The sequence below is a fragment of the Neopelma chrysocephalum genome, unplaced genomic scaffold (genome assembly GCF_003984885.1).
Source record: "Neopelma chrysocephalum unplaced genomic scaffold, ASM398488v2 Primary Assembly neopelma1_43, whole genome shotgun sequence".
NCBI classification, from domain to species: Eukaryota; Metazoa; Chordata; class Aves; order Passeriformes; family Pipridae; genus Neopelma; species Neopelma chrysocephalum.
In genome coordinates this window covers 19236989-19253423 of record NW_020897702.1, presented here as the reverse complement: position 1 = coordinate 19253423, position 16435 = coordinate 19236989, and the positions used below count along the sequence as shown (strand labels likewise).

General features: G+C 39.3%; 1 protein-coding gene across 9 annotated transcripts in view; it reads left to right on the top strand.

The window, feature by feature from the left end:
- The window catches only part of DLG2 (discs large MAGUK scaffold protein 2), a 1039246-nt gene that overhangs the window by 152111 nt on the left and 870700 nt on the right, over window positions 1-16435 (top strand). For 5 of the 9 annotated variants that reach the window (XM_027677512.1, XM_027677530.1, XM_027677518.1 and 2 more), the window contains exon 6: window positions 12931-13005. The exons of 1 other annotated variant lie outside the window; for it this stretch is intronic. In XM_027677512.1, coding sequence (XP_027533313.1) covers window positions 12931-13005 — 75 coding nt within the window. Of the gene's footprint in view, window positions 1-606; window positions 1126-12930; window positions 13006-16435 lie in introns of those variants that run through there. 3 more of the 9 variants (XM_027677525.1, XM_027677521.1, XM_027677522.1) reach the window with 2 other exon arrangements.

Genomic DNA, 16435 nt, shown 5'->3' with positions numbered 1-16435 from the left:
CTGTCAGTGATGCAAGAAAAGTTTGGGAGAAAACTTTAAGAGTTTGTAAGCTCTATTGTTCAAGGTGCTTTCTTTTTTAATTAAAAGTTTGATGTATTTTTCAAAGGTGGGGGAAAAAAAGTTCCCCTCCATGACTTTGAACAATGTGTATAATGTAGGGATTTTTGTTATGGATGATAAACTATAATTGTGTCACTGTTGTTCTTGAAGTGCATGTGTAAATATGCAAATCCTGTTTCTTTCCCCTGACTGATTATTTGTTGTTATACTTAAAGTTCTCCTTATCCAGCTGTTATTTATATTCACTTCCTGAATCCGAATCTGACCCAGTAATTCTGAGCGATTGTAGCTGTGACGCATGAGTTCTCACACACACCTTAATGTTTCAGTCATGCACTTCCAGCAGTATGTGTTTGTAGGAATCATGCTCTTATAAAACCCCTTACAACCCAAAGCAGTTGTTTTGGCAGAGAATATTTGGCTGTTTTGGACAGCGCTGTGATAGATGGGCCCGATAGTTGCGCGTCTTGTGCTTGCTCCGAGTTAGTAGAAAAGAGGAGGGAGAGAGCGAGTGAAAGGGGGGAGGAAAAAAAAGACAGGGAAGGAGAGAGCGAGAGGGAGAGAGATTGAGAGAGAGCGAGAGAGAGAGAGCGGGGCTGAGAGAGAGAGACTTGGCAAGGGAAATCTTATGGGTATACTGAAACAGCAGATCAGAATTGTGAAACCAGAGCTAGGGCTGAAATGTGATGCTTTTGCTCTTTTGTGCTTGTTGTGGTTCTCATCTTCCCATTTAGAGGGCTGCATACCATTCAACAGCATATTTTGATCACAGATTGAACAATGCAGCAATCAAGCTTGATAAGCCACCTGGAAGTTTTGCTTGAGACGATTTCTAGTGGGTTTACTGATCCCTGTGAGCATCATGCCTGCCTTTAGCATTGTGGAGGAGGACTCGAGTTTCTTATGAGGGCCCACTTGGAAAAGCCGGCTGTGCAGATTCAAGCCTCCGGTTCTGTTCATGCTATTCAAAAGCCTTTCCTCACCCTTGCTGATTTATTTTTATGATTTACATACACTCCTGTGGAGATTTACAGAATGGATTGTCTGTGCATTGTCACGACCAAGGTAGGACTGGAAACATTGCTGTTCTGTGTATATATTTCTCTGTTATTTTTCTGTTCCTGTAATTAAATAGATTGAGCATGCACTGTGTCAGGTTGCAAGATAAAGTGACGAATAAGCTTTGCTTCCATGAGCATTTTGTTCTCTTTATCTGTAGATTGTGCAGTTTGTTTCTATATCACTTCATAAATGATATGCTTTTTACTTATTTTTACTAGCAGAAAGAAAAGGATTTCATATTTTATCTTAGCCTATGCTTGTGTCTATTAATATCTCTAACAACTAGAGCACTTTCAGAATACATGGTATACTGCACATATATTCTCAGCTTATCAGTTTATTCTGTAAACTAAAGAATAATAAAGAAAGGGGGCATTATATGGGTCCTGGGATTTTAAAGAGGCCAATCAGATGTAGTTTAGATAGTCACAGTGTTTCTGATTGGAGAGATACAAGTTTCTTGTGGCTTATTGTGGCTTTTTTGGGGGGAAAAATCATAGATTATTTTGCCTCTCTAGGCCTAAAAAATAAAAATGCCTAGGTCCCAATTCAGCACTCTTATACTGATGTTAGATCTAACACGATTGTTTAGAAACAGTCCTTCTAAATAATTCCTTCCAAACATGAATATGAAGAATATCTTTTCCACAACAGCAGCAGCAGGCTAAGGACCTTAGGGTTAAGGACACTTCCCAACTTAAAGATCTGGTGTAGCGATAAGCTGAACAATTCTTTGAGATATCCTCAAACTTAGCAAACTAACTTAATATTAAATGACAGGGGGATGATGAGGGAACTCCTCTTCTGTTGCTGCAGAACAGGCAGCTCAGCACATGTTTGGAACTGCCTTTGCACATGGTGATAGTATTTATGAGGAGGAGTTGCCAGGGGAGGTCTAGACTTTGGGGTTCAGCACAGGTGCTCCCTGTTCTGCTTTATTTTTGATGAATTCCATCATTTCCATAGGACTTCCAAAATGCCTGGGGTAGCCAGAACACCTGAAGGCTGCGTAAATGAAAAGGCAAAGCAATGGTTAGCACTGCTGCCATCCCTGCTGTCATTTTTTGCGTCATAGCCATGCAAAATGGGGACAACCATCTGTGACATGGAGATGGGCAGGAAGACACACCTTGGGCACCCATGGGCAGCAGCGAGGGGTGGTGGATGGCCACTGCAGAGAGCAGGGAACACAGTGGAGCCTTGGAAACAGACGCCAGCTGTCATACCCATCTTGCTGGTGGAGAAACCCATATGGGAAGAGAACAGGAGGTGAATGAGGCCACAGAAGGAGCATAAATTGGAGGAGGCTGTGGCCTCATTCACCTCCTGTTCTTTCCAGGTTCTTCTGGCTTCCACAAGCTGTGCTGGATCTGAGGCTATATCCTCAACCATCCCTGGAGCAGAGCAGAGGCACTTGTGGGTGCCTGTTGACGCAGTACCAGTGAAAAGTGCTCAGCAGCGGAGGTGCAGCACTGCTGAACAAAGCTGGGATGCAGGATCATGCTAAACATTCAATTTACACTCCCAGGTGTTGCTTTCCAATTCAAAATAAGGAGAAGGTTGAAAAGAAGACCTATGATTAGCCCTACTTCTGGGTGTTTGGTGGTGCAGTGGGGACCTGCAATTGCAACCATCCTTGGCCTAGAGATTTTAGGAAGGAGGTATGTAGGAACTGGATTTGGGACAGGAGAATATGTTTAGTTTTAAGGCAGTATAACTGGGAGAAGAACGTGTCCCAGTACCTTTTTTTTAACGTTTCAAGAGACATCACTTATTTATTTTACAATTTGGTGATGAAAGTTTCCACTGAATATTTTCCCAGGGCCTTCTGGGAAATAACAAACGTGGATTCACTGCCAGCTCACTACTGCTGCTGCCTTGAGCAGGGCTCCCAACTCCATCTACACACAATATTTTTCCTTTCAGCTTTTCTGTCTCTTGAATCCAGCGCTGAGTGGCTGAAATGATTTGAAAGTCAAGCATGTGAGTGACCCTCAAATATTCAACTCCAGATATTCAGTCTTTGCTGCCAACACTGATGTTGGAATGAGATGCAATTGCAAATTGCACATGACCTGCTATTTGGATGCAGGTGGGAACAACATAATATCATATGTAATTGAGTTGAATAATGGCAAAAATCTAGTTTGAGAACACTTTCATATTGCAATGGCTTGAAACCAAATAAATTGCAATTATTTGCTCATTTTACTTGTTGCTGTATTTAAATAGCTGGACTAATGTTATATTGTATTGATCCATAATCTACTCTTACTTGCTTTATTTTCATTGGAGTAACCCTACTTTGTTTAAACCACCAAAAATTTTTATAGTTTCTATTTATGCCTATTTTCACCAATATAATAAGAGCAGTCCTTTTTCAGAACAATTGTGATTTTTAAAAAATTATTTTTGTTAAGCATAAGTTCTACAGAGCAGCAGTATGGTCATTTTTGGCCTCAGATCTGTTAATTGTCCTTATTTAAATAGTATTTGCCTGATTTGTGCAAATAATTGTCATTCTTTGTCTTGAAAAAGTGGATCTTGATGTCAGAGGGAGTAAACACATCAGGTTCATTCTTCAGATCTTAAGTAATAAAAAGGGAGTAAAAGGTAAATGCTATTTAAACTGCAAAATATGAAGAGTGTTTCAAGAGTTGACATTTTTAACACATGATCATTAAATTTAGATTATTATTATCTGGAATTTAGTTCATCATTAAATTTAGATTGTTATTGTCTGGATTTTTTTATATTTCCACTGTATAGAAAATGACATAAATGTTGTGGTAGAGTGAAAATGTCCTTGTAGATGATGTTCAGTGGACCTACAGATCCTGCTTTGAACTCTGTGTGGTAAAAGATGTCATCTAATAAAATTAATTTCTGATGTACCTTGCCAAATCTTAAATCCTACTGACATTTTTTTCAGCCAAAGTGCAAAATACATTTAAGATAGATTTAAGATATAAGTTTGTAAAAACTCTTCCTCTCTTTTCCATTTCCTTCATGTTTCCATGCATTTCTGAAACCAGGACTACAGAAGTGCTGAACCAGTCAAGGACAACTTCTTGTGGTCTCCTGGTTTATTTTAATTGATCATGTTCGCAGCATAGCTTCTTTCTTTACTGTCATATAAAGCATGTTAATTTGTGGCATTATTTTATCATTATAATTTTATCATTATTTTATAATTGGTATAAATAAAGCTTAGGCTGAGACTCCATCCCAGCAGGAGCACCAGGAGTTTTTAGAAGGAAGAACATTCCACTGTGCCTCCCAACATTCAAAGGCAATATGCTATCCTCTCCTTTAGCTGTCAGCTTTCCTTCCATCCGTCTGCCTTTTACAGACTTATGAATACAATGGTAGCTGCCACTGGTGAAAAAGAAAATAGATAGCTCTGTGTTGTGTTGCTCACTATAACAGGGGCTGCTTCACTGGAATCCTGAGTTCTTGGTGTTAGGTGGCTCAGAAAAGACGATCAGCTTTCCCTGGAAAAAATCCCCAAAACCTTTCTGGCCCTAGTTGCTAGAAAGGAGAGCTCAGAGGTGGAAAATCTACAGGTTTTAAACCCAGAAGGACAAATGACAGGGCTAGCTAAAGACCTTCTCCCATGACAGAGATTTTAAAACTTCCTGTGCAATCTAGTCTAATGTTTTATTGTCCTTAACAGTAGTAATGCCCGTAAGAACTGTCAGTGTTGGTTGCCACTGGTGTCACCCCTTGTTTTGTTTGGGTGTTGTATTTTGAGGTTTCCTTAAGATCTCAAATTTTATCACCTGAAAGTTTCTGTGTTTTGAGAAGAGCTTGTAAAGATGATATGTACACAAGGAAAAGACACTACTTAAATAATGCAAATTTATTCACGAATCCTAAACCACTTGCTATTTGTGCCTAACTCTAAGTTCTCAGCACTGAGCATGAGTAGCAGTAGGGTTCCTGTGTCCCAGAACCGTGCCCTCCAGCTTGTAAAACAGAAAACTGGCCTTCTTACCCAGGGAGAACATCCAGCTTGAGCTTGGTTTTTTAGCTATAAAAATAAATTTCTGTCATCAAAATATTGAAAATTATGCAACATTTACTCCTTTTTACAGATTCTTGTTGCTTGCTTCTGATTAACTCTGTAGTGATTTAAACCTGATCACTCACTACACAGGTTCTACATTTAATTGAAGTGTCACTGATGTCTGTGGGAACAATTAATAGAAAATATGATTGTTCATGTGACTGAAAAACAGTAAATTGTAAATTTGGTTTGGGTTTTTTTTGAGTTAATGAAAGACTCAGTTCATTCCACTAGTGAAGAAGCTTGGCATTTTTTTTCTATTTTTTTTAAATTAATTTTTTTAATTTAGTCTAGTTTGGAAAATTAACCTTTCTCCTTTCATGTCTGTCAATCCAGCACCTCTTCTAAGAATTGAATTCAAGTGTTTAAAAAAATGAAATAAAACTGGAAGGAAAAAACCTATTTTGTAATGGTGCTGGAGAGGAAAGCAGTAAGCTTGTTTATGTTGGTAACCCATAGTAAAGTTGAATGTGTACAATTCTGATTGACAAGGTTGCCAGGAGCCAGCAACATCTGTCTATCCTATTTTCTTCTGCTTATCCAGTCATGGATGTGGAACAGGGGACACCACTGTATGCACTTAAGGCAAAATTCTGAACAGATGTGTGATCAGAACTCATAATATGCATGATAGTCATGGAAAATAAGAAGCCACAATGGTCAAGTACAGGACAAATATCTGGCTTAGACCCTGGATGTGATATGACTTTTCTGTAGGTCTCTTCCACTCCGCAAACTCATCATCCCACTTTGCAGCATGAATTTAGGAGTAAAGCAGAGAAGAGATATAAAATTTGCACCTTGTCTTTCTATCCGTTTTAGTTTTCCTTTCCCCATAAGTCCCAACATGGAAGATGAAGCAAAATTCAGATCTCATCCTCCTCATTAGCATCACTGTGAACCTGAATGAGGAGTTGCTGTGGCCTGGCTATTTCATTTTGAAATTGCATTAAATATGTAATTATAAATCCCTGCTGATAGTGTGCTGTACTATGGAAAGGTAGGGGCAGGCCTTGTGTCCCAGTAGGATATTGTGGATTCTCCAAGTAAGGGGGAAAACATAATTCAGCATTTAAGCCCACAAAGTTGACTTCCAGAATCAACTCAGTTAATTTGAAAGGGTGTTTTTAGAACATGGCTGAAGAATAGAAAAATATGGAAGTGGCACCACTGGAGTAACCTCACTATTCCAGCCTCTCTAATTTACAGTGACAATAAAAACAGCCTAAGATGCTCTGACAAGGGCAGAATGGTAAATGAGATCAGCTCATCTGCTGGAGGTGGAGAGCAGGTCCACACACTATGTGCCAGCCGTTGGTCTGACTTTGCAGAGGTGAATCCACTAGAAGGTTAAGTTGAATTATCAATTTTTGAGGCCTGATACCAATGCAAATAGCTACTACTGAAAATATTTATTTATGTTGAAGTGCCTTTGTCATAGGACTGTTCTACTCCCCCCTCCCCCTTATATTAATGTAATCTAAAAAACCTCAGTGTAGATATTTAAAAATGTATATACTTAGAGAATGAGGTTCAGTTTGTGAGACTTCCATCAAGATGATCTGTGTGTGTCTGAGACACTGTAGCGTCAGTCCCAAAATTAGGAAATTATAAAGCTAGATATGGATACTGAGATTAACCAGGGCCTCAGGTGTTATGGATTAGTATAATATTACCAAAACTAGCAGAACTGTAGAGAGCCATACTACATGAGGATCTGATTTATATTTAGCTGGATATGAAACAAACCAATAAAACCCCCCCACATTTTTAGATGCCTGCATATTGTTAATAGATCTGAGCAACATTTGTTGTTTTTTCTTTCCAAGACTTCAGGCTTTGAATCGTTGCAGTTTGGAATCATAAACTGGGTAGCTAAGTTTTTTTGTGCTGAATTTTCTGGCTATAACAAACCCAAAACAAAGGAAACATAATGATTTTCCCCCCAGAGATTTACATTTAGCTAAAATCAAAATCTTTTTCTATAGTCATTATTAGGTGCTGATGAGCACTTCGAACTGTGGTATTTTCCTGCCAGACCCTAAAAGTGTAATACTGCTGAATCCATAAAATTTACGTATAATTTAGTAAAGTCTGTTCTGAAGTGGTACTTCAGGTCGGCTTTGATGACTATGGGTTGGCTGCTGGCTAAACTGCACAGTCTTAGAAGAGTAGGAAGATCCTTTCTGTGATTACCATTTATCTTAGCTGGAGAACATACTCAGGGATGTTTGACAGATGGGAAGTGTATCTGAGTATTTATTTCAAATCTTTATTTATCAATGTTAAATTTTGGAACAGTTATTGTAAGCCTCTAGCGTTTGGATTTCAAACATTATGAATGTAAACTGATGAGGCACATACTGTCTTTTCTAGAAAAATAAAATCATTTGGGGGGGGAAATCTCAAGAAAATTACACAGAACAAACTAATGTGCATTGCATATGTAATGTCTGGTAATTATATCTTGTCAAAAGCTCAACTTTTTTTCTCCTTTATTCTTTAGAAATATGGTAATAGTCCCTTTTCCCTTGTAGTCAATTATAAATTTCAGGAAGAATTAAGTATGTTAAATCTCTTCTTCCCCCTCTTCCCCCTCTCTTGGTCTCTATGGCAGCAGCAGGAATGGAAGAGAATTACTTTGATCTCCATTTCTGAGTGACATTTCGTTTTTTTAGAGCATTGACCTTGTTTAGTGCAACTGAAATTTTCAATAGATTTTGTTAGATCATAATTTGGTGATCTTAAGGAGATGTCTTTATTGAGATTGGCTTTAACTATGAAAGGAGAAGGGTGATTTGTTTCATAAATCTATGAAGAGCTCTATAAACTGAGAAAAGAAAATGCTCAATTAGCAGCTCAGGCAGATAAGGCTGGGGCTCGATTCTGCACAACAGTGACGAGCTGCAGAGGCGAGGGAAGGGGAAAGTACTGAGCAAGAAAAAGGAAACAAGAAAGCTTGATCCTGGCTCAATTAGTAATAGTGCTGCTTAATGATAGCAGAGCTGTACTTCCTTAGCAGGTCCCTTTTCTGATATTCAGAGGACCTGGGTAAAGGCGGGAAGATAATTTCCCAGGAGCAAGGTCGGCTGCACTTTTATTCATTTCACATGGCTGGAGCTGACCAAATAAGTTCTTTGCAATGCCAATAGGCCACTAAAAGCAGAAAAAATCTGTCTTGTGGCTTTCATGTCCAACATAAACATATATGTCTTTTCTGTGTGAATCTGTTTGATACTACCGTGCAAATTTCACAGTATCACAGAATCATGGAATATGCTGAGTTGGAAGGGACTCACAAGGATCGTGAAGTCCAACTCCTAGCCCTACACAGGGCCATCCCCAAGAGTCACACCATGTGCCTGACAGTATAACCCAGATATTTCTTTAACTCTGTCAGGCTTGGTGCTGTGACCACTTCCCTGGGGAACCTGTTCCAGTACCCAACCACCCTCTGGGTGAAGAACATTTTTCTAATATCCAACCTAAACCTCCCCTGACACAATTTCAGGCCATTTGTTTGGGTCCTGTCCCTGATCACCACAGAGAAGAGATCAGTGTCTGCCCCTCATCTTCCCCTCACGAGGAAGTTGTAGACTGCAATGAGGTCTCCCCTCAGTCTCCTCTTCTCCAGGATGAACAGACCAAGTGACCTCAGCTGCTCCTCAAGGCCCTTCATCATCTTTGTTGCCTTCTATCAATTCACCTGATGCAAGACTTGTGGAAAATGAGAAGATATGTGCATTCAAAGAGAAAAGAATATGGTTATTTACAAGTGAATAATTAGATTGGGGTATGGCCTAGTGCATTATATTTTGCTCATTCTGAGACCTCTAGTTGAGATCTACTATTTTCATTTCTCCAGAGCATCAGAGAAGATAATTTGCAAGGATGTGTAGGAGTATGTAGCTGAGTATGTTCCACTGGTTCTGACTTCAGCCCAAGCTTTTGCAAGGATTTGTATGCAATTTCTTATATGTGTATTCCTGGCCATTCTAGTGGATACAAATGGAATCTTACCTGTGAATTCTTTAAACTCTGATCACCAGTAGCTTATCTGAGAAAGAATATTAGTTCAGATCTTAGAGACTGCTGCAGTTCAGTGAGCCCTGAACCTTTGTATTCCTAAATATCCTTTCTGGATTTCGTTATATCTTCAAATTTGGTCTTGATATTGATATTTTGTATGTATAAAATCTCTCCTTGCCTACGAGAAAGTGGCAATAAGCTATACGTACTTGCTCTTAAAGTCACACAACACAAGAGGAATTCTTCATTGAAATCTTACGCAGAGCTTGCTGATGTGCAACTGCATCTCTGTTATGTGAAACCTCTCTTGTTCAGTGCGACAAAGCTCTCACCTTCCAGTTCAGTATTCAACATGCACTATTTCCCTCTGCAATATTGCAGTGGGAACCACTCTGCATTGAGTTAATGCATCTGCAAGATGCATTATACTGATGTTTCTAACCAATGCTCGTAGCTGTCAGTTATTTTAACACGTGACTAAGAAAAGCATGTGGGAAAGAAGCTTACTTAAAGGTTGCAAGCTAGGAAGGCAGATGCTGTGCATGCACTCTGAAGAGATTGCAGCTTTGGTTTTCTTTCCTGAGGTTGGTGCTTTTCTATCTCCTGGTTACCTGTGTGGTCTGCATTTCTGGATGTTTGATAAACCTACTGGTTTGGGAATTACATGTATCAGTTCCTCCAGAGAAGAAACTTGACTGTCTCTAACTGAATGTGAGGTTAGCATCTCTGTCTGACTTGGTCATTGCTTCATTGCTTCCTGAGTGTATTATTGCTATGCAATTTTTAAAGGATTTGAAGTGTCAACCCAGAAAAAAGCTGCGACTGATGCTGAATTCAACAGTGAGAATTGAAATTATGCCTTTGCGTCCCAAGGTCTCTTTATATAAAAATTACACAAGCTGAAGATCTTATTGCATATTTTGAAGGCTCTGATTTCATTAAGCTGTGATAAAGCCTATGCCTGGATGGCTGTGTCTATCACCACATTGGAGCTCTCTCAAGGGTGAAGCTTAGTGCAGGAGTCCAAGTATCCTCACAGTAAAGGAGTAAAACAAGACTGTGGAAATCACTCATTCATAAGCTATAGAGAAATGTTTCCATTTGAGATGGAGAAGACTTTTATTGGAACATATTCTTCCATACAGTGAGGCAAGATATATTTGCATACCAATATTAATGAACATGAAAAACAAACTAGAGGTGATTCTATCCTCCCTTGAAGGCTGTCTGAAGAAAGATGATTTTGAATGATGGATTCTCATCCCTTTTAAGATTTTTAACTTTCCAGTGTAGTGGTGGACCAGGGTTTTATCCTTACAAAACTCCTAAGCTGAGGAAAGTGTTAGCAGTAATAATCAAATGGAATTAATTCCTTCTGCAGCCTGCAAATATTTACCAATATATTTATTCCTGTGCTTACTTGTATTGCCTATGCTTGCAGAATACTTTATGTACTGTTGACCTTTTGGCTAAATTTTTTTTAATTGGTGTCTCTAAATGTGGCATGTTAGAGCTTTAGGATATTAAAAAAAACCCAAACTGAGTACTTTTAGGAAGAAAAATGTTACCAGCAGCTGATATGCAACCTTATATCTTGGAATTGTTTCAACTAGGTGAGGGTGTAAGATATGAAAGGTATGAAAAGCGTTGTTTTTTACACAATACAAAAAGAAGTGATCACTCAAATAAGAGATCTGCTGTAATTTTCAAAAATAATCCAACTCCAAGTCCCCAAAAAGCTGTAGGAGAAAAGTGTTCAGTCCTAGTCCTTGAACTACATGCATTTCTCGGACAATAGCGGTGCAATGTCACGTTACCAGCACTGTAATTCAAATATCCAGCTGTGAAAGGCCAAAGGCTGCAGGTCACCCTACAGCCCAGATGAATGACCAGCACAGCCATTGTCCTGGAAAATTTGGATCTCTGTAGAACTGCTACCTATGAGCAATTCGCTGTTACCCCTGTCTCTCTGACCTTTGAATATGCATGTATCATGGGATTCTGAGCCTTGGGACAATTTAGGTATGAATCTTGAAGTCAAGAGGACTTGTACTGTATTAGCCCCTCCTGCTATGAGTTCTGGAGCTTTCATTATGCAAAGTGTCCTCTTTAAGAATGTGAGGAGTCTTTTTGAGGAGTCTCCTGACAAAATTATACATAGTTACCTCTGTAAGATCAGGCTTTTCAATCAGAAAAGTATTTGCAGTCCAAAGTACATTATTAATTTTCGTGCCTTTAACTCACCTTCAAATAAAGACTGAAAGCATATAATTGTTAAAGGAAAAAATAATTACTAGTATTCCATGCAGTCTTTTGATCAGAATTCATTTATAGTTTTATTATTTTGATAGGATTACATTGGTTGCTGTTGCATTCATCCCTTCCTTATACAGGAGATAGCACACACCCGCAGGATACTGCTGCTATGATAACAGTGACTTTTTCAAATACTTTTATGCAAGGCTTTCTAAACTTTCATCTAAAAGCACAATGCTTCTTGCTTGCTAGCTGTCTTTCTGAATATTTCTTAAAGTTGTCTAAGTGAAAATTAAAAATATAAACAGTTTTATGGTTTGGAGAATACAAAGCTGAAACTGATATCCACATTTTTTCCTTTTTAACCTGTAAAAGTAGTATTGCACTGCTTTACAAATGTTTGCTTTTTGGAGATAAAGAACACAGTGAAAGTGAAAATCATGTGAAGTCTAATCATTAGTGTTTGCAGAGGTTGCTCTCCTTTACTCTCAGCATGGATAAAGGTGTAATGTGGTTGCTTGTGATACATATGGCTTAAATGAAAATAAAAAGAAGAAAGCTTTTTTTTTCCCACATAACTTCCAGCTTCAGGAACATACATGATTACAAGAGTCCTCCAATTCAAGGAGCTAAATAGTAGTTTGACTCTTATGTTGAAATGCTGAGAGTAATGGTGGCAGACGCCATAATTTATTCTGAACTTTTCTTCAGGGACTTTGACCCAATCTGCTGTGCAATTCATTCTGATGGGCTCCAAACCTTGGCTGAAATGTAATTGAATCTCAGCAAATGCAAGGGAAATTGCAGGAAGATCAGCCTGAAGGCGTGATTGTTGCATCTTGCACTGCCATGTGGAATATTAGACTTTAAATTAACCCCTTACTCTTTTTGTTCTGCAAAGTTTCAGGGAACTGCAGGAGTCTTGGGTACTTGCTTATGTTCTCCAGGGACCAATCTGGGGAGCAAGCAGAGCATTCTGCTCAGAGAAGAAACACACCCTACAAATTTGGGACATACATACTCCTCCTAGAAAATAGCCCTGGGAGTGTTTCAGGCTGCAGCTATCACTGGTTCATAGAGGACATTGTGGAAAAATGCAGCCTGTCATGAAGTGGGGGAAAAAAGCCAATTTCTACCTCCTGACTAATGCTCCGCTGTTCTCTGAATCCTGTAGTGTGGAGGAAAGGCAGATGGCACATGCTTGAGGTTCAGAGTGGATGTATGTTCACCCACGTAACTGAGAACTTCAAAGCAAAATTAATGGATAGCTCATGAGGCCATTTTGGTCCTACAAACTTCAGATTATTTCTCATACATGACAGTGGAAAATGACTTTGTGAGGTGTGATGCATACTAGCAAACTTCTAGATGCTCCATATGGAATAGAGTCCATTGCGCCTAGCGATTGCAGCACGTACTGTGTTGTGTATAATGCCATTTTCACTTATTTGCAGCAGAGCCATGGCAGATGCCCATCTCACAAATGCTCAGTCGAAACACCTGCCTGGATACCCATTCAGCACTCTACCGTAAGTTTGAGCCTTTTAATACAAAGATTTGAGAGACTGAATGGTAAGTCCCTGTGTTTGAAGCAGCCCCGGTCGGGTAATATTTCCATACTCAGTGCATTTGAGAAAAAACAGAAACAAGTCCTAAGGCTAGACCAAGCTGCTTGTGAAGCCTGAACTGTTGAAATGTTGAGTAGTAGCTTAGCAGGGCTTCCAGAAGTTCAGGTTCTTCAGGAATTTAATTCATTCCACATGGAGCAGTGGGGAGCAGTGGCAAGCATGGTATAGTTGGTGATGGGGTCCTGCTCAGGGATTGTGGATTTACTGTTGATTTCTGTAACTGGGCTCCAGCTGAGTGTGATGACTGGGAGCCTGCTATTTTTGCCTGATCATGGACAAAGTTTGAGGGAATTCATTCATAAGCTCCTGCAGAGTCTACCAAAAAAAGCTGACATTTAAAGCTGGACCAGGCTGTCTCCAGATCCAGGTGGTGACACAGGTAAGAGGAGATGCACCTTTTCTTCTCCACCTTCTTATGGAAGAAAGACTGATGATTCTAGATGTTTTTATGGACTAATAAGTGGGGAAATTTGCCCAGTATAGGTAACAACTTTTGGGGTGATGGACAGTGAGCGAAACTTGGTCTGCTGGGTTTATAAGCAATTGCTGTTGTAAATGCTTTCCTCCTCCTGCCAATTAGATGACTTCAGTGATATTTGCTTTTAACTATCAAAGACACAAAAATATTTGAAGAGAAAAAAGCCAACTGTGGTCAAGTTGACACTATATTGATTTATATCTTGTCTGAACATAAACTGTAGGTTGAGCCAGGTCCTTGGATGCTCTAAGTTAGAGGGCTGACTAATAGAGCTGTGATGATTTATTGCAGCTGAAGAGTTGGCAGGATTTAGTCGACGTTTTTGTTGGCTCTAGACCATAGCATGATGTTGGTCCACAGCTATTAACTTGTCACGTTTTATGACTAGATGAATGAGAAACAAATTCAAGCTTTCACTCTCCCTCAATCTCTCACTAATCTTGTGAGTGATTGTAAGCTCTGTAGTTTTGGTTGTCCTTATAATATGTCAAAATTAATTATATAATTGTTTATCTGTATTAAAAGAGACCCACTTAAAAGTATTGTTTGAATAGTTGAGCTACCCATTTTTTTACCAGGTGAGGATCTAGGCTAGTAACTAATTAGTAATTCTTTCTAACTATTAGTTTCTGTTCTCAAAGTCTTTGGATCAACTCTGTGGTGTGGTTTACATTGTTTTGTGTTTATATTACGAGGGTTGCAGCATGAGCACAAGTGTGGTAGTGTGATGCATTTGAGAACTGGAACTGGGCATTTGTAGCAAGTGGCACTCAATGATTTCCACTAGCACCAAGACCTGACTTTTCACATAGTGGCTTTAAATGCCTTCGTATTTATTAGGATATTTTTTGCTTAAAGTATAAAAAATAAAAGCATTTATCTTGAGTATTCTTTGTTTGTCTCATTACACCAGACATGTGTACATGCATAGGTAACATCAATAGACCTGCTATCTTGCAAATTTTTATATTGTCACAAAAAATGGTAAACTGAGGATTAAACTTCATTGTCTTGGTTAGCATGAGTAATTGTCTAAGATCAGACTAATTTCAAGAAGTGTTATTTTTAAACTATTATAGTGGAAACTGGTTCTTGGACCAATAGTATTTAATATCTTAATCAACAAATAGACAGTGGGATTGAGTGTACCCTATGCAAATTTGCAGTGACACCAAGCTAAGTGGTGCTGGAGGGAAGAGATGCCATCCAAACGGACTGTAACAGGCTTGAGAGGTGGGTCTGTGTGAACCTCATCAAGTTTAACAAGGCCAAGTACACGGTCCTGCAGCTGGGTCAAAGTAATCACCAGCATTATCACATACTGTGAGATAAATTAATTGAGAGCAGCCTTGAGAAGAAGGACTTTGGGGTACTGGTGGATAAAAATTGGACATGACCTGAAAATGTGCACTTGCAGCCCAGAAAGGCAACCGTATCCTGGGCTGCAGATTGACGGAGGTGATTCTGACCCTCTACTCTGCTCTCATGAGACCCCACCTGGAGTGCTGCATCCAGCTCTGGCCTCCCCAACATAAGAAGGACATGGACGTGTTGGAGTGAGTCCTGAGGAGGCCACAGAAATGGTCAGAGCACTGGAGCACCTGTGCTATAGAGACAGGCTGAGACAGCTGGGCCTGTTCACCCTGGAGGAGAGAGGGCTCCAGGGAGACCTTACTGTGGCCTTTCCCCATTTAAAGGGGGCTTCTAAGGAAGATGGGGACAAACTTTTTAATAGAACCTGTTACGATAGGACAAGGGGTAATGGCTCTAAACTGGACAAAGGTGGATTTAGAACAAACATAAAAAAGAAGTTCTTTACTGTGAGGGTGGTGAGGCACTGAACAGTGCCCAGAGAAACTGTGGGTACCCCATCCCTGGAATTGTTCAAGATCAGGCTGGGTGAGGCTTTGGGCAACCTGATCTAGTGGAAGGTGTCCCTGCCTGGGGCAGAGAGGGGTGCGACTAGATGATCTTTAAAGATCTTTAAAGGTCTTTCCTAACCCAAGACATTTCTATGAGTCTATGAAAAAAAACCCAACTTACTATTAAAATACAGTTCAACCATTCACTTAGTTGCTATTTTTTTTGATTCTAGAGTACAACATGTGGTCCTCAAGGTAATTGCCTACTTGAAGCTTGTTATTATGTATATTTTTTCTTGATTATAGAAGCTGAATGGATTGAAAGAAAATAAGTTGTAATTTCCAAGTACCTCTTGCTTTTTTTTTTAAATCAAACAATTTTCTATGCAGCCAAACAGATTTTTCTGTCTATCTTATCTGTATCAGATATTTATAGGCACTTTTTACTATACTTCAGTAGACTTATTTTCTTGGGAGACTAATGCAGACAGTTGGGGAAAATTAAATCAGACAGAAATTAACTTCTAAGTGGTACCAATATTTTTTCCTATCTGATTTCAAAAGTGTTTTTTAACTGCCTTGCCTTTATCAGAGAAGAATATCTATGAAACATCAGCATTTTGATAGAAAGCTGATTAATGAAATGAAAATTTCTAGTGACACATCAAAGTATATTACCTTCCATAAAAGGATTGTGGGAAAAAAAATGAAGCAGATATCTAGCCAGTTGTGAAAACTCCATTAAATGACGACAGCATGTGTTTGGATGTCTCTCAACAGTGGTAGAGGGAACAGTGTCAAACAATGAAGGAAAAACAAACTGTTAGAAAAGGTATCCTCTTTCATCAGTTTTGCTGTCTGTGCCACTCAGGATGGCATGAGCCTGGGCTAGGTTTTTCCCTCTTTTTTTCAGCATTTTTTATAGAAAACGCTGTGTCCTCTCTCGGGAGTGCCTTTTGCATCTAATGCAAAACAGGAGATCTGGCAGCAT